Here is a 27,772-nt window from a genome sequence, read left to right on the forward strand (position 1 = left end):
ATCAAGCACTGATGCCCACTTTCATAGAACATGCCTTCTATATATTTTCTATTCAAAGCTGTGAACTACTCAAATCACCACTCATAATAAAACCAAAGCTTACCAGGCCCTGAAAGGCATTATGTGAGCTGGAATCTTGGCTTCTCCTCTTCCTCATCCTCCACCTCCTTTGGCTCCCATTTCCTCTTTTCCTCACTGGGTCTAGCCACACTGCTTCCTGGGGCCAGGGCACCTATGTTCCTGCCCTAAGGCCTTTGCAATGACCACCTGCCTGAGAAGCGCATCTCCCTGTCTGACTTCAGAGCCCCTCACAAGGCACTTTCCTGCCCGCCCTCTCTGGCCACCATATTTAAACGAGCACTCACCTAGATTACTTCCCACCTCTCCATCCTGTATGCTTACCTCTCGGTGCTTGCTGACTGCAAAGCAATGGAATGCAAGCTTTATGAGCCTGTTCTTGCACTTGCGTGCACCTGTTCCTAGGAGGCGGCCTGATAGAAGTATTCTTTCTTCCTCTTTTTTTTTTCATGCAGTGAATGAAAATTGAATGACTCTGGCTTTCCTACAGTTATATCAGTTGCAAACAAGCCTCTATTCAGTTGTCTTTAACAACTGTTGGGACTATGACAAAATGTATTTAGGGGGCTACGCACGGAATCAAACCATATCCTCTCTAAGAATCGAAGAAGAAAAGTTTATTTAGTTATAGAGATCTGTGGCTTTCTTAAGAATGACTTTTTTAAAAAAGTAGTCTATAAGAACTGCCTCAAGAACTCTTAGTAGAGCGAAATTTCAGATAAAAATTAATTACCAAAAAGAACGATTCATAATTGTAGCAATCCATAAGGGGTTTATTTGTGTGTTTTTGCTTTGCTTGTTTTCAGCAAGCAGGAAAACCACAAGTCCAGGAGGTTTTTTCTTTGTTTTTAAACTCACCAGAGCTGCATGAAATGAAGTCAAGGCAGGCAGAGAAAACAAAATAGTTACAGCAAAACATTTTAAAAGGACAAATATGAGCAAGTTGCAGGGCAGCTGGAAAAATTAGTTCAAGTTTCATCATTAACTGAAAAACCACATATACAATATAAAATGTATTAAAATATGTAATTATTAAAACAAATACAGTTATTCTGTTCAATTTTTAGGTGATCTATTAATATAATGGAAGCTCCTTTTATTCCATGGATACTAATAAGCATTAAAATATATCAAAGTTTTCAGACAGTAATATGTATTATATGATTTTTTTATTTGGAATCTGAAATTTGGTGACAGAATTAAATAAATGCTATTTAAAATGTCAGCTCTCCCTTGTTTACACATGATGCAGAACAAAACTTGAAGTTATTGTTGAAAGTTGCAGATAAATACTTGATTGTTAAACTTAGCACACAACACATGATTCAGTATTTTCTTTCTTTTTTTCTTTTCTTTTTTTTTTTTTTTTTTTTTTTTTTTTTTTTTTTTTTTTTTTTTTTTTTTGAGACAGGGTCTCGCTCTGTCACCCAGGCTGGAGTGCAGTGCTGCGATCTCGGCTCACTGCAAGTTCCCCGTCCCGGGTTCACGCCATTCTCCTGCCTCAGCCTCCCGAGTAGCTGGGACTACAGGCGTCCGCCACCACGCCCGGCTAATTTTTTGTATTTTTGGTAGAGACGTGGTTTCACTGTGTTACCTAGGGTGGTCTCGATCTCCTGACCTCCTGATCCGCCTGCCTCGGCCTCCCAAAGTGCTGGGATTACAGGCGTGAGCCACTGCGCCCAGTCTGATTCAGTATTTTCTAAATTGTGCTCCTATGATTTCCATGCCAAAGAGTTAATGTTTACAAACAGCAAAATAGTCAGTGGGTAGGTTTGGTGCCCATACCGAATTTCCATCAGAGTAACTATTTTTAAAAATCTGTTTCCTTTATTGAGTTATCATAAAATTTTGCATTTGAAGAAAATGTGGTACAGCTAAAAAATGGTTGAACGCCACTGACTTAATCCAAGAAGAACATAAGGCATTTAAGGAAAGATGCATTTGAATCTATTTATTTCTGTAAGTGGGGAAAATAATTCTAAATTTAAGTGCAAATCAGAATGAACTGATTTCTATTTCCTCCCAAGTAATTTCAGACTTTTAAAAAAAGTTTATTTCTCAACTCTAAAATTTTTGTGCCCCTTTTGTGGGTATAAAACTTGCTAGAAATCTGTCTTACGGACATAATTTAAAATACAGAATAGAACATTACTTAGAAGCAAACTGCCATGTTTATCATAAAGAAAAATTGAAATAATCTAAATATTCAACAGCAGATACATCATTAAATAAGCTATGATACATTCAAACCATAGGGTCATCAAATATGTTTACCAAGCATTTATAATATTCCTTCAGTGAATTTCTAAGTCGTCATGTTAAATTTAAAAATGCAGGGTATACAATTGGATGTATAATTCCAACTCAATTTTTACAATTGCATGGGGAAATATGCAGGAAAGAAAGAAGAAATACACCCACATATGTAATATAATAGTTTGTAATACTAGGAGATATTATTGAGGAAGGAAGGGCCACAAAGGGTTGGTGGTCAGGATGTGGCTACCTCCACAGGCGCTCACTCCTCCAGGAGCCAAAATGAAAGGAACCCAGAGATATGGACCATTCCTGCTCCATCCCCCTCCCTCCTGTTCTCACAGAGTCAACCCCACTTACTTCATGCCTGAGGCATGAGGGTACTCTTGTACATCCTTTGTCTTCCTTTACAACAGACCCTGCAAAAAGCCCTGGTCTCCTGTGTCGCCCTTTATCCCTCCAACGCTCATCCTCTTAAAGATCTACACATCTTATTTTCTGACCCCCTAATCGTAATTCTTCCTATGCTCCTGAATGTCTCCTACTACTTCCTCAAAAACTGAAAGTCAATTACAAACAAAATTTCCTACATTCCAACTACTTCTGACATATTTTCCTTCCCTTCCTCCTCTGATGGAAACCTGAATGTCTTCTCTGAAGTCATCTCAGTAGCCAATGTTTTACATCCGTAGTCCACGTACACTGGTCCTGCTGGCAGACTGTGCCCACCCACATGCATCTCATGGCTACTTCTAGGTGACTCATGGTCTTCCCTCCCTCATGTGCCCAGCTTTGAGTCTCTTCCCATAATAATCTGGCACCCTCTGCCTTGTAGTCATCTACAAACCCCTACTTGAAATCCACTATTCCATGAAGATTTAAACTTCGGGCCCACTGTCAGCCTCTTCACCTCTACCTCTGCCCAAATTCTTGGTCATTTCAATGTCAACACAGGTAATCCTGGGAAAAACATAACCTCTTTGATTAATTCTCCCCTCTCTTACAACAGCCCAACTCTACCTCAGCCATGCCGTCACCATTCCCATCATCACCCTCTATCTTCTCACTACCAGTAAGGCATCAGTTTCTACAGCTGCAGTCTGACTACATTCTCAGAGCCCAATTCTCCATACCAGGTCACTTACCCAAACACCTAAACTCATAATTTTTTGACTCATGGGACCTAGAGTTCCCTGACTCTCCCTTCCCTTCACTTTCTTTTCCTTGTCCCTATCATGTCCTCATCTCTTGTCTTACCATCCTTAGGGCTCATGGCCTAATGCACTCCCTTGCATTTACCATAACTCTGCCATCATCACAGTAAAACACCTTTGGTTCCAGTCTAGGCCAAGTCCACTTTTATATCCTTGCAGGTAAAACAGCTGGAGGAATTCCAAAACCAAAAACATACTGAAAGGTCTAACTTTACATGTATGGCCATAATCCTACATTGGCCCATAATGATGCCCAGCAATCCCGCTTCACTTTCTGTATTTGTTCACTGCTCCCTTTTTGGGGGATGACTGTTTCATGCCTTCTTCCTTCTAAAGCTGCCAGCATCTCTTGCCAAATCCTCACTGCCACCTGATGACTTTGGTTTCCATTTCACAAAGAAAACAGAAGCAATGAAAGATAAATTATGTAATCTATAACCTTCAATTTTGATGCCTACTTATAAAATATCTTTCCTGCAAATATTTCTACCTAGTGGGTACACCTGTTTGTGTTCTACCTTTCCTCTCTGATCAAGTTTTTAAGCCATGACTTTACAAGTTTTCTTCTCTTTCAAAACGACTATTTGTGTTTTTAGTGGAGAATTGCTCTCTGCATATAACCATGCTCCAATTGCCCCCACTCAAAAACAATGTTATAGACTTTTCTTTTGATTCCATATCTGCTTCCAGACTCCACATTCCCCTCTAGCCTTACTTTCTGAAATTCCTTTCACTGCAACACGTCTCAAAGATGTCCACATTTGCGGTCTTTAACCTTGTTACATCCTCTCTTGAACCCACTTGAGTCAGAGTTTCACCCTCCTGGGTTTCCTGCAGAAGGCCCACATGTCAGCCACAGACAGAAATCCAAGAGTCAGTTCCTAGGATTCATCTCACTCAAGATCTCAATGACATTTAACATTCATCCATTTCCTCATCCTTGAATTCTTTTCATTCCTATACTTCCTAAATTTTTCAACTATGAAATAATTAGATAGTCACAAGAACTTGCACAATAGTACGGAGTTATCAGCATACTTTTTTCTCATTTTCTCCCAGTGGTTACATCTTATACAAGTGTAGTATAATATTAAAACCAAATAAAAATTACACTGGAATAATATGTGCACAGTCATCTTTGGTATCCATTGGGAATTGGTTCCAGGATCCACAATGCTCAAGTCCCTTATATAAAATGGAATTTTATTTGCATATAACTTATACACATCTTCCCATATACTTTAAATCATCTCTCCATTATTTATAATACCAAATATAAATGTCACAGAAATGGTTGTTATACTGTATTGTTTAGGTAATAATGACAAGGAAAAAAAAAGTCAGTACATGGTCGGTACAGATGCAGCCATCATATGCCTAGCTATATTGTAGACATAGCCACAATGAAACATTTTCTAGATTTAAAAAATATATATTTTTCATCCACATTTCATTGAAACTGGATGCAGAACCCACCAGTAAAGAGGGCTGACTGTTTATGATTTTATGCCGTTTTACTCACTCGTCTCTTTAGATACTACTCTTCAGGCTTTCTCTAATCTTATTGGCCAGTTCTTCTGAGTCATCATGCCAGTTTCATTTCATCTTCCAATCCTTGGTAGGGTGTCCAAGATTCAGTCTCTTCACCTCTTCTCTTCCTAAATACATTCATTCACTGCCTTGTTGATCTCATCCAGTTTGCGTCATGTGGATTTATTTTTATGTTTTATTCTTAACTTTTATTTTTGTTTCAGGGGTCCACATGCAGGTTTGTTACTTGCATAAATCTTGTGTTTCGAGGTGTGGTGTATGCATGATCCCTACACCCAGGTAGTGATCACAGCACCTGGTAGGTAGTTATTCAACCGTCACCACCTCCTTCCTCCCCTCAGTAGGCCTCAGTGACTATGTCATCTGTATGTCGACAGTTTTCAGAGTGTCCATCAGTTCCATGAATCTCTCCTGAATTCCAGCTTTATGTATCCAACTCCCTATTTAAACTCCATAGAATGTCTAAATAGCAATCCAGACTTACTAGCCCTAAAATGGTTCTTTTGCTCTTTCCATTTTCAAATCTGCAATCTCACAGTCTTCTCCATCTCAATAAACGGTAACTCCATTCTTCCAGTGTTGCACGAGAAGATGCAGGGTGACATCCATGACTCTTCTATGTCTCTCATGTGTCACAACCACTGTGTAGGGAAATTCCATCAGCACCTTCTTTAAACAGCATTCTGACTCCAAATGTGTCTGGCCATCTCCTCTGCTCCTGTCATCTCTCAAGTAACACCATCTCTCAGCTTCATTTTGCAATGATTTTCTAATAGGTTTTTTATTTTTTCCCTTCTCAGCTTATGTTCTTTTCTCATAAGTAGCCAGAGTAATCCTCTTAAATGCTGTGTCACACGATGCCCTTTCTCTTCTCGAATCCCCCCATTGTGCTCCCACACTGCTCAGTATAGAGGTTAAAGTCCAAAGGCTGATCTACAGGGCCCACTCCTATCCTCTGGGATCCTCCAGGACCTTTCCCCTCTCCTATCCTCTGACTGTCTCTCCTACAACCCTCCAATTATCCCATCTGCTCAGGCCACACTCCCGTGGCTCTATTCTTCGTTCACTCACTGTACGCTGTTGTCTCAAGGCCAAACACCTGGTTGATCCCTCTGTCAGAACCACATTTCTGATATTCTCGCAGGGCTCACTCTGTCCCCTTCATTAGAGGTCCAAATATTCCGGTTTTCTACTATCAGGGGGGTTTCCAGGATATGGGATCTTAGGTGATAAGACCAGGACAGTCCTGTCCAGGCAGTGACCAGGCAGATGGTCACCATAGCTCTTAATTACATGTCAGCTTCTCAATGAGAACACTTACACTTATTTCAACAGGACAGCAAAGTTTATCTGTTGCTTCTCATTTCCTTATTTATGTTATCTATCTCCACCCATTAAAATGATATTTCTGCAAAGATTGGAATTCTTTCTTATTTTGTTCATATTGTAGCCCCAGCAGCTAGAACAAATGTTGGCGAGCTATAGCTTGTGGGTTACATTCAGTCCAGTATCTGGTTTTATACATTAGGCTTTACTGAAACACAGCCAGTCTATGTGTTTAGGTGGTGTCTATGGGGTCTTTTGCTCTACAGTGACAGACAAGAGTAGCTAAAACAGAGATCATATGACATGAAAACAAAATATATGCTATCTGGCCTTTGACAAAAAATGTTTACTAGCCGTGATTGATAAGTGTATGTAACACTTTGCAGGTCCTCAATAAACGTTCCTTGGAAGAAAGAATTAACAGACGTAAATACTGAAAGGACATATGGAGAAATATTGATGTGTATTGGAAATCAAAGGCAGTAAAAACAACTTTTGAGCATCATTTCAATGCCCTCAAACTCAGCAAATTAAGAAATGCAAGTATCAAAAGTTATATTAATTGTGGTGAACTGTCATAATATTAGAAATGCATTCATTAAGTTTGCAAAGCATAAACAACATTCCTAGAAATCTTTCCTTAGGAAAAAAATCTAACAGAAGCAACAAACACAGTGCTATATGTACAGAGACAGTAATTATGGCATTGCGTGTCGAAGTGAACATGGGAAACATTCATTACATTCAATTATAGAGAGAAAATAATTTGTAAAATATTGAGAATCAAATTATGTCAATGCACATAGAAGTGTGTATGATATAACACTAATCTTCTCCAGGAGAATATAAATGTTCTCTGTTCTGTGACTTCAGCCTCTAAGAAGCTTTTTAGACATTCAGTTGGCTTCTTTTGATCTCTGTTCCCCTTCCATTCTTACTCTTCAAGGACTACTATGCGATCCTAATAGCCGTTATTGGTATTAAGCACCTGGATCATCTCATCTAATCTTTATCACTCCTGTGAGATTAAAAGTAATATTAGCCCAACTTAACAAATTCAGAGCCTGGGTCTTAGCAAGAAAAGAGCTCGACTGAGCTGTGCCAACTCGTGATGAGGCTGGAGCTAGAATGGCAAAGTCCTTGCTGGTAAACACTTCGCGTGACTGCCCATCACAAAGAAGGGCATTTACCTGGGCATGGATTCATTCTGGCACTAGACACATTCATCTTTACAGCTCTATAACCTAACATGGTATCTGCATGGAATAAAATAATTTTAGAAATACTACAAAGTAACCCACAAAGCTGAAATAATGGGCAGAGCCACTTCTGATTATTTTTTAAGCCTGTTACAAGATTGTATGGGATGAGATAACGTGAATGACGTGCTTGGCAGAAAATGTAGCACAGCAAAGATGCTAACCACGTAGACCAGGTTTACTAGAATCTAAGACTGATTTTTTTGAACAGTTTTAATTTTGATAAGATTTACACTGGAGTTGTTTATTGCAAAGTATGCAAGAAAAGGGCTTAAAACCAAATTGTCTAAAACTACTCAAAAAATTGAAAGCTAGGTTTCTTATATAAAAACTGTCCCATTCAATCTTACTTTGTATTTCTTGTCCTGACGTGACTGATCATTTAAGATTCATTTTACAATGTTACTGCTGAAACATAATTGATAAAAACACAGCTGTGTTTTAAATATCGCAGAATTTCTAGGCACCCATAAAAAGCATGACTTCTCTTCCTTCTCCTCCCCTCTGGCTATGTCTTTCCTAGTTTTCCTGCCTTTTCATCTCTAGTAGCAGAATGTCTATGATTAAAAAACCTTGACTGAGAGTTCATATACAACTGGCAAGTGACATATTGCCATTTCCAGTCACATTCCGTAAGGCTTAACAATTAAAGAAAACCACAGCTTCAGATAGGTCTAAAAGCAACAATGGGCCTACACTATTTAGCATGTTTTATTAAAGGTATCAGTGCTACTGCTACTTTATTTAGTGGCATCTTGGCCCAATGACTATCATTCAGTCTCCAAGAAATACAACTGTCTCAAGATAGATAAAAATCAGTTTGAATCTTAAAAAAAAAAAAAAAAAAAAAAAAAAAAAAAACTCAAGACAGCTGCTACATCCCATTTTATCTAAAACTGTTGCAAAATACTGACAATGTGTTTTGACATGTTTAGGTGAATACTTATCTTAAATGTATGTGTTTAGACAAAAACAAGGGTGAAACTTCATTCACTAAGCAAGCGGCGTAAGTTCCCAATAATGGTTCGCATGCTGCCGTTTTCTATGGTTTACATCTCATGCTTCCAAGCAAAACAGAAACAAACAAATGGCAACAAACAATAAAATGTCTCTTCAACTGCCCCCAAGAAGGTTGCCGTTGGAGGGAAATGCAGAAAAGCACCAAGTCAGAGCTGGCCTTACCAGCCACTGTCTTTCAGCCTTGGACATGACATCTAAGCTCTCAGAGAATTTGATTCCATATCTGGAAAATCTACCCATTAATATTTACCATGAAATTTTGGGATGGGATCATATAAAAGTTCATATAAAACACTTTAGATAGGATTGCATAAAAGCATTGGAAGTTCATAACGTAACAGTTGCCAGAGAGGATTACATCTAAGTAAAATATTTAGTCATGCGATCTCTCCATTCCCTTTGCTTTCCTGCTTGAGTAATTCATAGGTATCTAAAAAGATTCCAGTGGATGGAAATAGAAAATAAATGGGGAATAATAAACTACTGACCAACTGAGTCTCAGACATTTTGCAATCTCCTCTTGCCTCAACTGGCTTCCCGAGATGACCGAGCCAGTGGCAGAAAAGATGCATGACCCTGCAGCGGCACTGAGCCTGTCTCTTAGCCTTCTCCAGGTCTCAGGCCTTTGCCCAAGAGTGCAAGCTTCCTGGAGGACAAGGAGGTCCAAGGTTTTAGTGAAGGATCTGGGGCTATGAGAAGGAAAGAGGAGAAAAGATGAAGATTTACTCAGTCCTCAATCCTAAAAAGCCTTTCTCCAGAAGAGGAAAACTATTTGGGTAAATAGATGACTCTTTGCTTTGTCTTCTACAGGTTTGTCTTACTCTGTAAAGCAAGAGCTTCAGCAAAATAGATTTAGCCTTTAAGTAACATGTTAGGAAGACCCTATAGCCAAAACACCCTCTTGGGTTAAGGGCTCTCTTGACCTAAGTTTATGTGTATAGTTGGGTTTTTTTTGTCGTTGTTTTATTTGACATCCATGAGGTTGCTGGAAGTCACATCTATCAAAGACCAAGAACGGCAATTTTAGTTGGGTATGGTTCACAATCCTGAAAAACACAATCCCAAATACCATAATCCCAATTGTTGAAATCTCAAAAGATGAAACTCCTTAAAGTCAAAATCCCTAATGTCTAAAACCCTGAAATCACAATAACAGAAATCATAGAAGACTTTCAGAAGGAAAAGCCACATCCTAAAAGAACAAAAACAGATAGTCATCCGCAGGCAAGACTTCAGAATGTACTTAGTGACTGCGGTGTTCAGCCAGCCTTGCTGGACGCCCTCCATGCAATTGTACGTATCTACCCCTGCAATACACTTTTGTGTATGTTGAAGCTTCCTTCTAGATTTCTTTTTTTAAAGTTTTTTTCTACTATTTTAAACTGTCAGCACTATTTTTTTCACAATTCAAGTCTATGCAATTCATCTTCTCATCATTTCTAATATCAAATGCCATATCATTTCTTTCTTTTTAGGGGTGGGAGGACAAAGTTTCGCTCTTGTTGCCCAGGCTGGAGTGCAATGGTACGATCTTGGCTCACTACAACCTCCGCCTCCCGGGTTCAAGTGATTCTCCTGCCTCAGTCTTCCTGAGTAGCTAGGATTACATGCATGAACCACCATTCCCAGCTAATTTTGTATTTTTAGTAGAGACGGGGTTTCTCCATGTTGGTCAGGATGGTCTCACACTCCCGATCTCAGATGATCCACCCACCTCGGTCTCCCAAAGTGCTGGAATTACAGGCGTGAGCCACCGTGCCCAGCTGCCACCTAGTTTCTAATTCTAAATTGTGTAGAAAATATTAGAGAGTTCTAATTAAGAATTTTTTTTTTCAAATTCGACTTCAAAAATTGCATGGTCACAGGATTGACTTTGTGCCTCGGCATTGTGCATGCATGGTACAAATGCTGAAACTTCCTAAATAACTGAAGAGACGTCCTCTTTGTAATCTGCATTTGGAAAAGATAAAATTTCTAGAGATCTCAGCTGTTTGGATGACTCTATATCTGGTGATGATCCGTCATGGTTTTCAACTGATCAAACGACTTAGGCTGCTCATCACGGCATTTCTGATGACTCCAATCATAAAGCTGGTTGCACACAATGGGCAACTATAGCGGCATGCATTTATACATTTTGCATTTTGATTAATTGCTTCATGAGTATGGTTTGTCCACTCATAACTGTTATACCCATGCAACTGTCACTAGTGTGGGTATGTATGCTTGCAAAAATAAGCTGGTTATTATAGCCTATTGTACTGCATAAAGTATCCTACAAAGTGTTTTGTGTGTTTTTATGTCTTTTTTCAAATAAACTCTTTACAAAAAATAAATACACATCTTTTACATAATTTAAAAATATTTTTCCAGAATTATATTTTCAGGATTCTGATTTTTTGTGATTTAAACATTTGGGATTATGGTGTTTGAGAATCTATCCTTTGGGATTACAGTCTTTTGCCATTTTTGTCAAGGCCTGGCTTACCTGAAATGTGTATTCATTTTCATCCACAAATAATGCTGAGGAGCTACCATCATGTTTCTCTCTTGGCACCTTCCTGCCTCGATTCCTGTCCTCTCCCAGTTTGCAATCCCTGAGTAGCTGCAGGTCTGTCAACACAGCTGTACCTACTTTGCACAAGGAGCAGGTGGAGGAAGGGGAGGCAGCCAAAGCCCAGCAGCTTCCCTCTCTCTGGGACAAGCCAGTTACCTGCTTTGATGAGAAAAGCAGAGCATCTCCAGGCAACCAGCACCCCCTGCCCCACTCAGACTCTTCAGGGTTCAAGCACATGTTTCTCAAGAAGAAAACACTTGTTTAATTAAAGTTCTAATATTTGCTTCTCAATTTTAAGTTAGGTTCTTTTAGAAATATTTATTTTTCTCTTGAGTTAGAAGAGAACGGACAGCATGTGACAAGGGCCGTGGCACAGACTCTGTAGCCAAAGTGTCCAGGGTCAGATTCTGCCTTCCCCACATACAGCGTGGGACCTTGGTGACGTCACTGAATTCCTCTGTGATGGAGTCTCATCTAAACCAGAGGGATGATGATAATATATAACTTCTAGACTTGTCATGAAAGTTAATAACAAGAACATATGTAAGGCATGTAAACATTGTCTGACATTTTGTGACTGCTTTGTGTTTAACTCTGATTACCACACTTCTTTCTTAAAATCTACAATTATAGTGACTAAGATGAAATCTCTATCCCTTTGAGACAGATGCTACTCCATTTGCAAGAAATTGTCTATATCTGGACTACTGCTACATACATATTTTTGTACTAGGCCATGGTATTGCAAGAATTAAAGAAAAAGGAAAGAAACACAAAAAGCAGCTCAACAGTCCAAGACAGGATTATTTTGGACAATAAACCTGAGAGGGGCTTCTGGCTGAGTTAGGTCAAAGGCACTCTCTCTTACAGAGTAAGAGTTTTTAAAGATTCAGGGCGAGAGAGCTTATCACAGCCTTGGAATGTTTCTGTCTCTCTCTTGCTTATCTGGGAGGGAGAGTTTTGTGTCTGTTCCCATACATCTCCGTGAAGCTGCAGGCATACTACCAAGTCTGCTTTTAGCTTCCCTAACTTCGTGTACCTAAAAGGAAGGGAATGTGCTTATTAGGGCCCACTGTTTTACTGGGGCCCATTGCATGAATGTGAAGTTTGGTGGTTACATAACAGACATTCCCCATTTCCTCTGTGCGTGAGCTGTCTTATCTGTGTTTTACAGTCTGCTCTTGCTGGCTGCTTGTTGTTAGAAGACAAGTGATTTCCTTGAAATGCATGAGGTTAGAAAGCGAGCTGGAACTTAAAGTGGCAGTTGTCTGAGATAATGGTGCTCCTGCTCTGTCAGTTATTTACATGCACGTGGGTATGAATGTGCCTGTTGTAGATGTAGTTTTCCCAATATTTCTGCCCAAGTGGTGGCGTGTAAAATAAAGTGACCCACTGCCACACAGGCCTTTCTTTCACTAGGCACTCTTTTCCTTTTGCCTGAGCCCCAAACCATTTCTCTCCTCAAGTCAGTCTGCTAGTTTCTTATTCTAAAGAATAGCAGTAATTCATTAAAAAAAAAACCCTTCTATTTAAAAGCTACCAATATTGACATCCTGTAGTTTACATGAATTTCTTTTCAAACTGTTTGCCATTTCGCTCTAGGCACTTAGTTCTAAAATCTAAAATTGTGCTTAAGAGTGGAAGGGAGAGGAGATAGAGACAGTAATTATAGCAGCTGATATTTGTAGAGTTTCTCTATGTGTCAGGCTCTTTGCTAACCATTTTACCTGGGTTATGCCATTTAATCTTTACAACAGATTTCTCAAGTAGGCACTTTTATACAGATAAAAATCTTGAGGCCATACAGATTAAATAAATTGACCAAAGACACACAGTGTCCAATTGACAGCACTGGGATTTGCCCCAGGTGACCTGTGCAGAGCTGCTGAACAAGCTGTTTCACCACGACAAGCACTTTAAACCCCTTCTTTCTGTGCTCAAGACTGCAAGATGTTGCATTTCATTTAATCCTTAAATTGTCACTGAGCATGACATCTGTTCAAAATACTTACTTTTTCTATGCTTTATTGATATTATAGGACAGGGCTTGGTTATGTGCCACTAGGGTCAGGCTGCCTGGGTCCAGATCTCACCTCTACTGCCTTCTGGATGGGTGAACATCTCAGATAAGAAGAATACATAACCAAGATGGAGAAGCCTGAGAAAGGCCTCCAATTCTCTTATGGTAAGAGATCATAACTGCTAGGTCCCTAGAATCACTCTTCTTTATTTTTTCTTACTTATTCCAGGACAGATAACAAAGCTGTTTTCATTTTACTCCCTCAGCGAATCCGCGTGTTCCTCAAAGTCTTCTGTAATCTTCATTCATTAGACCCAACGTCATTACTTCCAACCTTGAGATAAGGTCTGAAATGAGATTTCTTTTGAGAAAACTTTTTAGATTAATCAAGAGTTAGCACACTCTTATCTTTTGCCTAAACTAGTTTTAAAACGGACTCTGCTCTCTGGTCCTATTCAGCTCAAATATGCTTCAGCAATCTCTGAAAGTTAAAGGGAAGAATTTCCATCACACTGTGACGTGGACTTCTGTATCTCAGACCCACTGCCTTATCAGTCTTTATGATTAAACTGTATCTATTTATTAAACCCTACAACATAAGTGAGAATAAAACCCACTGACAGCATCAGAGCTCTACAAGCATTAGCAATAATGAGGATAGAGGATACAACAAGTTTAAAGTTGAGGCTCAATACAGTAGCCTGAAGTGTATGCAGCTCATGACCACTTGAAATGTGGCTAGTAGCACTGCAAAATGGCATCAATGAAATACCCATCAGATTTTGAAAATAGCATCTTTTGAAAATCAAAATACTTCACTTACAGTTTACATTGATTCTGCATTAAAATTATAATCCTTTGGAAGTATGAGGCTGACAAAATCCATATTAAAGTTGATTTCACTTGCTTCATGTCACATTTTCCGTGTAGCATCTGGGGATTTTTAATTTCATCTGTGGCTCACATTATGGATTGTGTTATATGTTGAGTGGACAGCACTGCTCTAATTACTAAGGACCTGGCTTTTGTTGGTTAAGGGTGTGGCAGTTGAATCCGCTACATTCCCAGCATCTTCCTCAGTAGAGTGTGGATGCTCCAGCAGGGATCAACCCCTTCTGAGCAGGTGCACCTGGGATCACCCTCATGCGAAGTCTTATACTGATCCCCTCAAATTACTTATCACATGTAGCTGCTCTTTTTAAACTCTCTCTCCCTATCCCCTTTCTCTTTTGACGCATACCTGGGGAACTTCTTCGGAGTGACTATAATTTTTTTCTCTATGTATTGTTGCAATATCCCTTTACCTATCCCCGTCCCCTCCCCAGTAATCTTTATCTTGAGTGACAAACGTAAAAGCCATTTAGTGATAAAACTAAATTAAAGAAACTAAAGACCCGGGGCTCTAGTTGCCTCAGAGATAACAATGAAATAGTGCCATCCCCCTCTCTAGCTTGTAAGGAAAACAAACTACCCCAGATCATCAATGAACCTGACTAGCTCTTTTGATCTTTATTTTTTTCAACTAACTTCAGTCTAGTGCTGCCTAGGAAAGGATAGTTAGGTCTGTCTAATTCTGGAGTCCAACACTGGAAAGTCCAATTGCCTATATTTTTCATTCTTTAATATATAGATGAATACATATGGGAGCATGTATCCACACACACACATATATATATGAATGGATATGGAATATATAATATACTTATATGTATATAATTATATATATATAATTATATATATATATATAACAATAGCATTGTTATTAGTAATAAAGGTGCTGACTGTTTTGGTCTATGCCTATTCATTTGCTTATCTATTATTTATTTCAGATTTCAGACAAGGAAGAGAAGTATTATTTAGTGAACACCCCTCCAATTCAGCAGAAGTGAATAACATACTTAAAATAATGAAGCAACACTGTAAAAATTATGGGAGGAGATATTTTCTATGTACAATTTGTACTTAGCCAATACATCCATCAGTGTGGATGCAGATAAGGACATTTGCAGACTTGCTCAGGTTTAAAGACTTCCCTCCAAAGCAACATTTGGTAGAAAGCATTTGAGGTGAAACTGAGGCAGAGGAAGGTGTCATGAAACAGGGTGTGCATTGAGGGCACGAGTAAAGAGAAGCCTCCAAGTTACTGCTTTGCAACAGTCCTAGAAACCATTCTGGAACCCTCTGGGTGAGCGCTCAGGGAGAGAAACGTGGTAGATTTGGGCGAAATGAAAGCAAGTGGGATATTGAAAACCTGTGGCAAAGTGACAACTCACTGGATGAACAGACAACTAGAAACTTTAGGAATCACAGAAAACAATTGTATTCCACATATTAAGCAATCCTGTGTAAGTTAGAGACACAAATCAGTTGTCTCCAGAAAGAAGAATAGAGTTCATTCGGAGCAAGAATTCACACAGTTAAGAAGCAGAAAATACATGGATTATTGTGATGAGAACAAGTGTGCAACTGAGCAATGAGAGAAAAATAAGGATAATTCAAAATTTGAGGACAAATAAATAGCAGTATGGCAAAGATGGGACAGTCTTTTACCAAATCTGTGTTTTTCTTCTTCCTGAGCTCACAGATGCTTCTATTTCCTGGCTTTCTTTGCAGTGAAATATGGCCTCATGGCTGAGCTCCAGCTAATGCAGCGGATGTGCAGGAGATGTACACTAATGTGTGGAGGACCTGCCCATCACAACTCAAGTTCTTCCTTTTCAGCCAGTGGAATGTTGCAGGCTGGAGACCTTCAGGGAAGCCAGATGTGAAAGGTGGCCATCTCCAAATCACCGCTGCCCATAAAATATCTGAACCAACTACCCATCATTGAGACTCATTTTGAATTTAACATGAGCAAAGAATATTTCTGTTTGAGCCCATTAATACTGCATTAATGAAACAAGCAGAACAACAATGCCCTGGTCCAAATGTGAAACAAAAGTAATTACAACTTCATTATGAATAATTGAGGCAAAGCCAGCACTCATCTGGACTGTGGGTTGAGTAGCATTAGGGATTGCGATGTTGGAATCACAGAAGAGGAAGTCTAATTACAGGCATATGCTTGGCTCTGTGGTGAGCAATATTCACACACTTACCAAAATATGAATGCTTACTGCTTTTCAACTTTTTTTTTTTTTTTTTCCGGAGATGGAGTCTCGCTCTGTCGCCCAGGCTAGAGTGCAGTGGCGCAATCTCGGCTCACTGCAAGCTCCGCCTCCAGGGTTCACGCCATTCTCCTGCCTCAGCCTCCCGAGGAGCTGGGACTACAGGCGCCCACCACTACGACCGACTAATTTTTTTGTGTGTGTATTTTTAGTAGAGACGGGGATTCACCGTGTTAGCCAGGATGGTCTCGATCTCCTGACCTCGTGATCTGTCCGCCTTGGCCTCCCAAAGTGCTGGGATTACAGGCGTGAGCCATCGCACCCAGCCACTGCTTTTCAACTTTTACAAGCAGACTTTAGATACATTAAGAGCGACTTCATTATTATTATTTAATTAAATATAAAGGCTGACATATTTGACACTGCAAAGGTTCTATTGCAATTGAGAGAACGCAGAGGCCAAAACAGGAGACAAAATATACTAGAAAGAGGAGAAGCAAGGATATTCACATCTTACTAAATGGAAAGACAAGAGATGCTACCAAAAATTAAAGAAATACAACATAAAGAATCAGCTGTATTATTCCAGTTCATAAATATAATAGATAGTAAGAAGACATGGGAAACAGAAATGATGTAACATATTAATACTCATATCAAGGTATCAATTGAGAAAGTTCACAATGGATAAAGCATGAAGAATAATGTAAACAAATTACATAAAAGACAATGACAGAAAATCAGAAATGGTTAAATCTTATTGATTCTGTGGCATAAGAGTATGGATACGCTGATGGAAGTTTTCTTTTCATGGGAAAACTTTATTACTAAATTCTTTAATCATGTTCATATGTTACTTAACTTAAATGTTAGTAAAGTTGGGATGAGACCACTCAAACTATAGCTGACTTGTTACAATGTCCAAGTCAGAAATTTAAATCAGAGGTCAAGTGAATTTGAGACTTTAGTTTTTCACCCTTATTACAGAAATAATCATATTTTCCTTGCCCATTTCTTAAGGTTCTTTGAGGTACAAGCAGGATCTTGCATTTATGGGCCTCAGCGTATTCCCAAGGAGACATTGCATAAATGTGACTTCCGGATACCTTCCTATGGTGGTTCATTGGAGTTGCACAAAGGAGCTACTGCAGGCCACTCTGTGAAGTACGGCATACATAAACATACGTAGTTTATGACAGCTTGTGACTGGGAACTTCCAGAGTATGACTTCAGGGATCTCAGCTCTGCAATGCTGCTGAGAATTATTTTCTTAAGTAAGGTTTGCTAAAACAAAGTGTTCCATCATAGAATAAATGAAAGCATGTAAAAAGGTGGTGTTCAGGTGAGAGGGAGCATGAATCTCTGTCTGAAGTATGATTGGCCTGGGCTAGGCCTGGCTGGGTTTAAATGGCCTGATGCCTTGTTGATTACATAGGTAGAATTAGGCAGCCGGGCCAAGATCAGACTAATACTCACAAAAATAAGATTCAGAATTGGAGCAATGGAATAAAAGGGGACACGGAAGGGGCTGCAAGAGATGTTGAGACTGTAATTTTCCATGGATGTGAGCTCCTGTGAAGAAATGCACCCCCTCCTTGGGGAGTGTTCTGGATCAGATGTTAGCTTTCTCATGGAGGAGGATTTTCTGAATACAAATATTTACCTGCTTCCTTTCTACCTTCTTGTATGCCCCTATCCAAAATCCAGACAGTGGACCATCTTTCATGTTTTCCAATCAGGAAGAATACCTTGTTTTGCATTTGATCCTCTATTTCCCTGTAGGACCCTAGATCTCAAAGTAATTTATAATCTGTCCTAGGCTGTACCATTATTATTTAATAATTTATGAATCAATAATAAAGTATGGGAAACATAAAGCAAATTAAGAAGGCATTTAAATCAAGAGGCAAAAGCATTTTTCATTGAAACTATCTAGCTGCTTCTTCTCTTTTTTCATATTTCTCCCCTAGACAGACATCATGCCTGTAAGAAATGAAACAGTAAATCCTTTTTAAGACTGGCAGAACATGGCAATAATATACAATGAATAAGGTGAATTAAGAAAAACACAGATCTTAAGTTGAAAGACTCAAGAATAATGAGTAGTTGAAAGATTACCTCTCAAGAAAAATGAATTTTGAGGTCTCATTTTTAATGTCAATGTGATGCTTGTTCCCTGTTTAAGGGACACAGTTTTAAGCAAAGGTGACTGGCCTCTGATTTAGTTCTGTTAATTATTTTCTATTAATTAAATATACAGTTATACCTTTTTCTTTAAAGAACATCATGGCTACATATATAATACATTTAGGTGTCATTATTCAGGGAAAATATTGCTAGTTTGAATAAATTATAAACTTTTATAACCCTGGCAAAAGATCATTGTAGAAGGAGACAGTCATGCTACTGTTAGGAACTCTATAAAAAAAAAACTCTTCAACCAGTTCCAGCAAATAAATAAGTATTAATAGAACTTTGGGGAAGCAGAATATATACTCATTTCATTCATGTGAATTATCTCAGTCCATATGGTTGAAATTTACATCTCTCATAAATATGTCACATTTACACATTTACAAGAATTAGATCATTTTTTCTTTATAATCTAGTTATCCAAATCCATGAGAAACTGTGCTGCATCATTCAAACATGTTTTATAAAATAACATGTAATTGAATGCACTTTGAAGTCATACTACACCACATACTGAAAAAAGCAAAATTTAAATGTAAATGTAATAATCTATAATACAGAAGAACAAAGTTTCCTGTGATGAAAGCACACTGATCTCATTGGGATTTACCACATGGGTGGCAGCATAGGAAAGACACTTAGCTGACTGTTATGTCAACTTTGACTACAGATACGATTATGGAAATTTTAAAGATCCTCCAATTAAGAAGAAAACCACTGGAGGATATGTAAGCAAAAAAGCAGTAAACAATGAAGGAAAATACTCTTGGCTTAGACCAAGTTTTAATGTCACAAGGAACTAAGGACACTGCCACTCACAGTTTTAATGGTGGTATCTTATCTCCTGGGAAGCTACAAGCTAACACCATTAAGATATTATGTCAAAATATAAAATAGCAATCAGACAAATGCTATCTGAGAGATCAAGGGACTTTTTTTTTTCCTTAAAGAAACTGTAATAAGGGGTTGTAATGATAACTAAAACTTAGATTTAACTTTGAAGTTGACAAATGAGTAAGATTTATGGCTGTAGGGAGATGACAGGGAGACTCTGTGGCAGTGTAAAAACCTGAGCAAAAGTTTGGAATTTGGCAAGGTGTAGTATGCTGCTGAGCGAATTCTTTAAAAACCAACCAAACAACAAACAAACAAACTGAAAACCTACTTTGCAGTGTTTGCCAATTCTTATGGTGTAGTCCCACCATGACAGATAACAAGCTAACCACATGATGTCAAGGAACACAGAACTTGGAAGAGAAGCAGATAGTTCTCAGGCCAGCCAGGATAGGTCGGCCACAGAAAAACACAGCTTTGTAGAGCAACAAGCTTTACACTCATGTTGGGTACACTACCAGGTGGAATTGCACCATTTAGTTAGGAGGAGGTAAGGAGCATATAGGAAGCCATGTTGAAGGTTTGTACTTTATTCTCGTTGAGTCACCAAAGTAGTTTGGCTGACAAAAGAAATGTTAGGATGAAGATGGATGCTAGGAGAGAGTGAGTCAGGAGTAGAAAGTAGGATGACGATATGGTTTGGCTGTGTCCTCACTGAAAATCTCACCTTGAATTGTAACCTAAATTCTAATCCCCTAATCCCCATGCGTTGGGGAGGGACCTTGTGGGAGGTGATTAGATCATGGGGGCGGGTCCTCCATGCTGTTCTTGTGACAGTGGGTGAGTTCTCATGAGATGTGATGGCTTTATAAGGGTCTTTCACCCTTCACTCTGTACTTCTCGCTCCTGCTGTCCTGTGAAAACGTGCCTTCCATCATAAATGCATGGTTCCTGAGGCCTCCGCAGCCATGCAGAACTGTGAGTGAATTAACCTCTTTTCTTTATAAATTACCCAGTCTCAGGTATTTCTTCATAGCAGCATGATAACGGACTAATACAGATGACAACTGACATTTTAGACATGGGGGCCCATTGAACAAACTTGAAGCCAGTCTGTTTGAGAAGGGAAATAAATAACTAAAATAGTATAGTAAAGGTAGAAATGGAAGTAAGGCCGAGACACTTGAAATGAAGAGTATGACTTGAGACCTACATGATCTATTAAAAAGTAAATAAATAAAGAGAACAAAGCCAGAGTCACTTTGATTTTTTTTCTGAGACTGATAATGTAATGGAAATAATGGTAGAAATAAGGAAGAAGAAAGAATATATTTAGGATGCCCAATGGCACTGCTCTTAAGTGAGATCAATTAGTTGAGAACAGTCTGTGGAAAGCAGATGGGATATAGGTTAAGATTTTGAAGCCACCACTGTTTTGACAACATAAAGATGAAAAGTAATTAATAATAATAAGAAAAAAATGAAAATAGACATAATAAACTTCAGGAACATGAAGAGAAAATGAGCATTTTAGAAAAAATAATGGGCATCTAGAGTAGGAACTCGTCATCATATGAATTTCTCTAGGACAGAGGAATGATTCAAATACGATTAATCCCAAATCTAACATCTATTAGCACAAATAGCACAGATACCTTGAGCAAGTCACTTTTCCTACCTAAAGTCCAGATTCCCCACCTATAATATGAATCTTTAATAAAATGCATACTTATGAAGATTAAATTTGCTAGAGTAGTGCCTGGCTTACAGTACGTGGACAATACATACTAGCTTGTGGGGTGGTGGTAGTAGTAGTAGTCATCGCCGTCATATGCCATTATGAATACAATAAACACCAAGCAGATCTCATAAGACTCTAACATTTTACAAAGAAGAAAAAAAAAATAGGCAAATATGCAATAACTAGCGAAGGATAAAATAAAAGCATACTGAAGGAAATAATATAATGTTACATGATGACTTGCAGTGGAGACTGTAAATTGGCATGCTTACAATCCTAGCTTAAAAGCCAGACTTGTGTTTGGGTCATAACATTTACTATCTCTGGAAACTTTTGGAAATTAAAACTCTATTTCTTTACCTTTTAAGTGAGTGTTAATAATTATCACATTAGTGCTTGTTGTGAGAGTTAAATGGTATAATCCAAGTGAAGTTTTTAGCACATTTTCTGGCATCTCATTAAGACCTCAATAAATGTTAGGTATGCTTTTAATTTTGTACTCAAAAGATAAATTTTTCTTAGGAAAGTCAAAACCTAAGAGTTGAAGTATGCTCTTTTCTAAAGTCATTGGAACAGTAAAATAGTATTTTTGGAAAATGTAAAAATAGCAGTGTTGCAGGTAAAGGAATTCTCATCTTGCTCTGAAATGTGACAACGGCACTTGGAAGAGGGCACTAACTTACAATCACCTTATCTGAGAAGACTGACAGTGTCGAAAGTTCTTAAAATATACACATTAAATGGTCAAGGAGTGTTTGTAATTTTTAATAAAAAAGATAAAAAGGAGGCAACAGGGCAAGAAGGACATAAACATTGGCATCAAATCTTTGAATCCTACAACGAGAGGTGATGAAAATAGGCAGAAATCCATGAAGATTGAAAAATAGGACGAAAACAATTTTCGATATTTGGGGGATATAATAACAAGTTGTATTAGTCTGTTTTCACGCTGGTGATAATGCATACCCAAGAATGGGCAATTTACAAAAGAAAGAGGTTTGATGGACATACAGTTCTATATGGCTGGGGAAGCCTCACAATCATGGTGGAAGGCAAGGAGGACCTAGCCACCTCTTATATGGATAGCAGCAGGCAAAGTCAGCTTGTGCAGAGAAACTCCCATTTTTAAAACCATCAGATCTTGAGAGACTTATTCACTATCACAAGAACAGCACAGGAAAGAACTGCCTCCATGATTCAATTACCACCCACTGGCTTCCTCCCACATGTGAGAATTGTGGGAGTTGCAATTCAAGATGAGATTTTGGTAGGGACAGAGATAAACCATATCATTTTGCTCCTGGACCCACCCAAATCTCATGTCCTCACATTTCAAAACCAACCATGCCTTCCCAACAGTCCCCCAAAGTCTTAACTTATTTCAGCATTAACTCGAAATTCCACCTTCCGAACTCTTATCTGAGACAAAACAAGTATCTTCCTCTTATGAACCTGTATAATAAAATACAAGCTAGTTACTTCCTAGACAAATGCAGGCACAGGAATTGGGTAAATACAGCCATTCAAAAATGGGAGAAATTGGTCAAAACAAAGGGTCTACTGGCCCTATGTAAGTATAGAATCCAGTGGGGCAGTCAAATCTTAAAGTTCTAAAATCATTTCCTTTGACTTTGTGTCTCACATCCAGGTCATGCTGATGCAAGAGGTGAGTTCCAACAGTCTTGGGCAGCTGTACCCCTGTGACTTTCAAGAATACAGCTTCCCTCCTGGATGCTTTCATGGGCTGGTGTTAAGTGTCTGCAGCTTTTCCAGGTGCATGATGCAAGGTGTCAGTCGACCTACCATTCTGGAGTCTGAAGGATGGTGGCCTTCTTCTCACAGCTCAACTAGGTGGTGCCCCAGTAGGGACTCTGTGGGGGAGCTCTGACCCCACATTTCCCTCCTGCACTGCCCTAGCAAAAGTTCTCCATGAGGACCCCCACCCATAGCAAACTTATATCTGGACATCTAGGAATTTCTATACATCCTCTGAAATCTAGGCAAAGGTTCCCAAACCCAAATTATTGACTTCTACACATTCGCAGGCTCAACACCACATGGAAGCTGCCAAGACTTGAGGCTTACACCCTCTGATGACACAGCCTGAGCTTTATGTTGCCCCTTTCAGCCACAGTTGGAGCAGCTGGGAAGCAGGGCACCAAGTCTCTAGGCTGTACACAGCATGGGGACCCTTGGCCCGGCCCTCAAAACTACTTTTATTCTCCTAGACCTCCAGGCCTGTGATGGGAGGGGTTGCTGTGAAGACCTCTGACATGCCCTGGAGGCATTTTCCCCACGGTCTTGGGGATTAACATTTGGCTTCTTGTTACTTATACAAATTTCTGCATTTGGCTTGAATTTCTCCTTGGAAAATGGGATTTTCTTTTCTATCACATTGTCAGGCTGCAAAGTTCATGAACTTTTATGCTTTGCTTCCCTTATAAAACTGAAAGCTTTACAGCACCCAAGTCACCTCTTGAATGCTTTGCTGCTTAGAAATTTATTCCTCCAGATACCCCAAATCATCTCTCTCAAGTTCAAAGTTCCACAACTCTCTAGGGCAGGGGCAAAATGCCATCAGTCTTTTTGCTAAAACATAACAAGAATCACCTTTGGTCCAGTTATGAACAAGTTTCTCATCTCCATCCGAGACCACCTCAGCCAGGATTTTATTGTCCATATCATCAGCATTTTGGTCAAAGCTATTCAACAAGTCTCTAGAGAATTCCAAAATTTCCCACATTTTCCTGTCTTCTTCTGAGTCCTCCAAACTGTTTTAAACTCTGCCTGTTATCCAGTTCCAAAGTCGCTTCCACATCTTTTGGTATCTTTTCAGGAGTACCCCACTCCTGGTACCAATCTATTATATTAGTTCTTTTTCACACTGCTGATAAAGACATACCTGAGCCTGGGCAATTTACAAAAGAAAGAAGTTTAATAGACTTACCGTCCCAAGTGGCTGGGGAAGCCTCACAATCATAGCAGAAGGCAAGGAGGAGCAAGTCACGTCTTACATGCATGGCAGCAGGCAAAGAGAGAGCTTGTACAGGGGAACTCCTCTTTTTAAAACCATCAGATCTCATGAGACTTATGTGCTATGATGAGAAAGGCACAGCAAACACTGGCCCCCATGATTCAATTACCTTCCACCAGGTTCCTCCCACAACATGTGGGAATTGTGGGAACTACAGTTCAAGATGAGGTTTGGGTGAGGACAGAGCTAAATCATATCAGAAGTCATAAACTTGCTATTGACTTTATGTGGTCCAATCATGACTTTTTTCATATTATAACATGTAATATTATATATTATTACATATCACGTTATTACTTACATACTAATAACATGCATTATTAAATGTTATTACACATTACATGTTATTTCTTACATAGTAATAACATGTAATATTGCTTTCAGGAGCAGAATGAGCTGACATTGTAAGAGTCAGCCCAACATGTCTTCTTTTCATTTAAGTGGAAACTTTCATAAAAGCATCTCCAAAACCATTGCCCTGCCCTGGAGTCTGCTCACCAGCCCCCTTGTAGCACTGTACCTCTGCAAAAGGGAGCTGGGAAGTCCCATGATGCACCATTTCCTGGGCTGACGATGCAGGTCAGGATGGCGTGGCCTTCCAAGATGTAGCCAGAGAGGCAGCTGTACTGGATTTTGTCTCCTATGTTGAATCTCGTTCCGTGGAGAACTCCTTTCAGGATTTCTCCAGGATTTCCACAAGTGTGGCTAGGTAAAACTATTGGAAAAAGAAAAGAAAGGAGAAAAAACAAGTTAAATTTTCCATGGAGAGCCACTTATAAGATAAAACAGACACCATTTTTGAATTATTAAAATGAGAAAATCTCTAGCATCAGAAAAATATTAATTGTTGCTAAAAACTAAACTGAGAAAATGTCTTTGGGTTTTAGAATATCTGCAGTATAACACTTTTATAAACATCATAAAGTGTAAATAAATGCATTTTGTTAAGAGAGAAAAATATAGTCCTGCTTTTATTCAGTGTTGCAGATAATGTCTAGATTATATTTTTCTAGTCACAAAATTCTACTTACTCCTGTAGTGAGCAACCAGATGTCAGTGTCAGCAACCAGACACAGTAGACTATAGAAATCTAAAACAGTGGCATCAGAAATACTGCAAGAGTGAATACTCATACCCTATTTATTTTTATGCTTCCACGACTGGTACAGTGTCTGTTACACATCATTACCCAATGCTCAATCAACATTTGATGGATAAGCAATTGAATTAAATAATAAATTAGAAATCTCATGCATTGATCCATCAACGTATAAAAAAAATGTTCCACTACTGTATTCCAGGCCAGCAGCCAGGCTCTGCCCATTTATAGTGTCTGATTCAAAAGCAAGTTTCAGTGCTAAGTTTTGACAACACAAATACTGAATTCACTTTCATTTTGTAAAAAAAGAATAAAATTCAAAGCCCATCAACCATCTGAATGGACACATCCTCTCAGCCAGGGTGATTCCAAAGTTAACCTGAAAAACTAGGTCAGGCCATGGTGGGATGGGGCAGCCAGACATGCCTCATTATACTCTCTTCCCTGTTGGAATTACTGATAGAACAGGCTCCTCAATTCCGATACGAAACATTGACAATCTGTTTGCAGAAGCCTGCTACCTGGAGGCTTTGTATGCATGATAAAAACATTGGTCTCTACAATCCTTTCTTCTAACCCAGACATTCCTTTCTATTGATTCCATGTCTTTAGACAATAACTTAACTCTTGCAATTAATTTCCAATATGAAAAAAAAAAAAAAAAAAAAAAAAAAACCTGGCCAGGCACGGTAGCTCACGCCTGTAGTCTCAGCACTTTGGGAGGCCGAGGCAGGAGGATCGTGAGGTCAAGAGATGGAGACCATCCTGGCTAACACGGTGAAACCCCGCCTCTACTAAAAATACAAAAAAAATTAGCCGGGCGTGGTGGCGGGCGCCTGTAGTCCCAGATACTTGGGAGGCTGAGGCAGGAGAATGGCGTGATCCGAGATCGGATCCATTCTCATCCGAGAATGGCTGAGCCGAGATCGCACCACTGCACTCCAGCCTGGGCAACAGAGCGAGACTCCGCCTCAAAAAAACAAAACAACAACAATAAAAAAACCTTTGATTCTACCTATGACCTGGAAGCTCCCACTTCCAGTTGTCCCGCCTTTCCAGACCAAACCAATGTATATCTGAAGTGTATTGATTGATGTCTTATGTCTCCCTACAATGTGTAAAACTAAGTTGTGGCTCAATCCTCTTGGGCACTTGTTCTCAGGACCTCCTGAGGGCTGCGTCATGGGCCACTGGTCCCTCGTATTTGGCTCAGAATAAATCTCTTCAAGTATTTTACACAGTTTGACTCTTTTCATTGACAATTTCAATAATGGGGTATTGATTCTGTTCTTTTTGGTCCTCTCACTTTTTCCTTGATATGATTCTCTATCTAAATCAATTGACTTGAAACTACATTCCACACTTATAGAACATGATTTTGAACAGAACTGGTGCATCGTTCAGTTGCATGGATGAAATTCATCATTGTTGGCTATTGTCTCCATCTCTATGGTTTAAATTTAGTATGTCATCAGTAAATTAGCCGCTATTTAGTATTCAAATAAGCTATGAAACTTACTAGTAGGGAAATACAAAGACTTCCAAACAAAAATGTATTTCCAATTGAACAGAAACTATTTTATATCTGTATCCATTGTCTTTGCATCGGCATGGGGGTGTATTTTAATGTATTGGTATAATGTGGAACAATATTTTCTGTTTTATTAGTTTTTAAACTGAGAAACATATAGAACATTTTTAGAATACGGGAAAGGAATCCTCTATTTCTAAAAGTATTTTTATTTATCATGATATTACTTAAGTACAAACTGAACTATGTGGAAATATTTAGGAAATAAATACTAGTGTTTAGATATTGAATATTATTCACATGTTTATGAGATCTCTATTTACATAGTCAAAGTGTATTCAGTTCTAGTTTTTAAGAAGTAATTTCTGAGAGCAGTCTACAGAAATCTGTTTGAAAACACAACAGAAAATAGTACACTATTGTCTGCAATCATTTTTGTCTTTTTTAATAAGAAAATTCTGTATTTAATTCCACATTCACTATCCCTAAAGCAAAAATGTGTGCTGTTTATAGTACATTAAAAGTGACATTTATAAGGAAGAAAAACTTTCCATTTTATCAGGGCAGCCCTTCAACTTATGACTCAGAATGCCTTGTCCATCAGCTGAGCCGAGAGCTCTTACAGTCAAAGACACAGGATGAATAGCCACCGCAAATGTGAAGAGTGAGAAAGAGAGTGATTTAAAAAAGTAAACGTGTGGACAAAAGCTTTTTGATGTTTTTCTTTAATGTCCAGGAATATTTAAAATAAATCATCATGTCTTCTTAGGGTCATTATTATTATTTTTAACTGCTAATGATAATTCTTCTTAGAAGGCACACATTTTCCAACAGAAGGTGTCCAGATAATTGTTCCTCGAAGACACGGTTATCAATGGAAATCTATCAAATAAATCTGCTAAAGATAACCACAATGACCAGTCATTCTCACGCACGGAAAATCCAAATGAAA

The 27,772-nt window shown here is 38.8% G+C and overlaps 1 protein-coding gene across 2 annotated transcripts in view; it reads right to left on the bottom strand.

Moving 5' to 3' along the window:
* The window catches only part of CSMD1 (CUB and Sushi multiple domains 1), a 2,064,385-nt gene that overhangs the window by 1,075,235 nt on the left and 961,378 nt on the right, over positions 1 to 27,772 (bottom strand). For both annotated transcript variants that reach the window (XM_054657204.2, XM_016960221.4), the window contains exon 4: positions 24,711 to 24,905. In XM_054657204.2, coding sequence (XP_054513179.1) covers positions 24,711 to 24,905 — 195 coding nt within the window. The remainder of the gene's footprint in view (positions 1 to 24,710; positions 24,906 to 27,772) is intronic.

This window comes from Pan troglodytes, chromosome 7 (genome assembly GCF_028858775.2).
Source record: "Pan troglodytes isolate AG18354 chromosome 7, NHGRI_mPanTro3-v2.0_pri, whole genome shotgun sequence".
NCBI lineage: Eukaryota > Metazoa > Chordata > Mammalia > Primates > Hominidae > Pan > Pan troglodytes.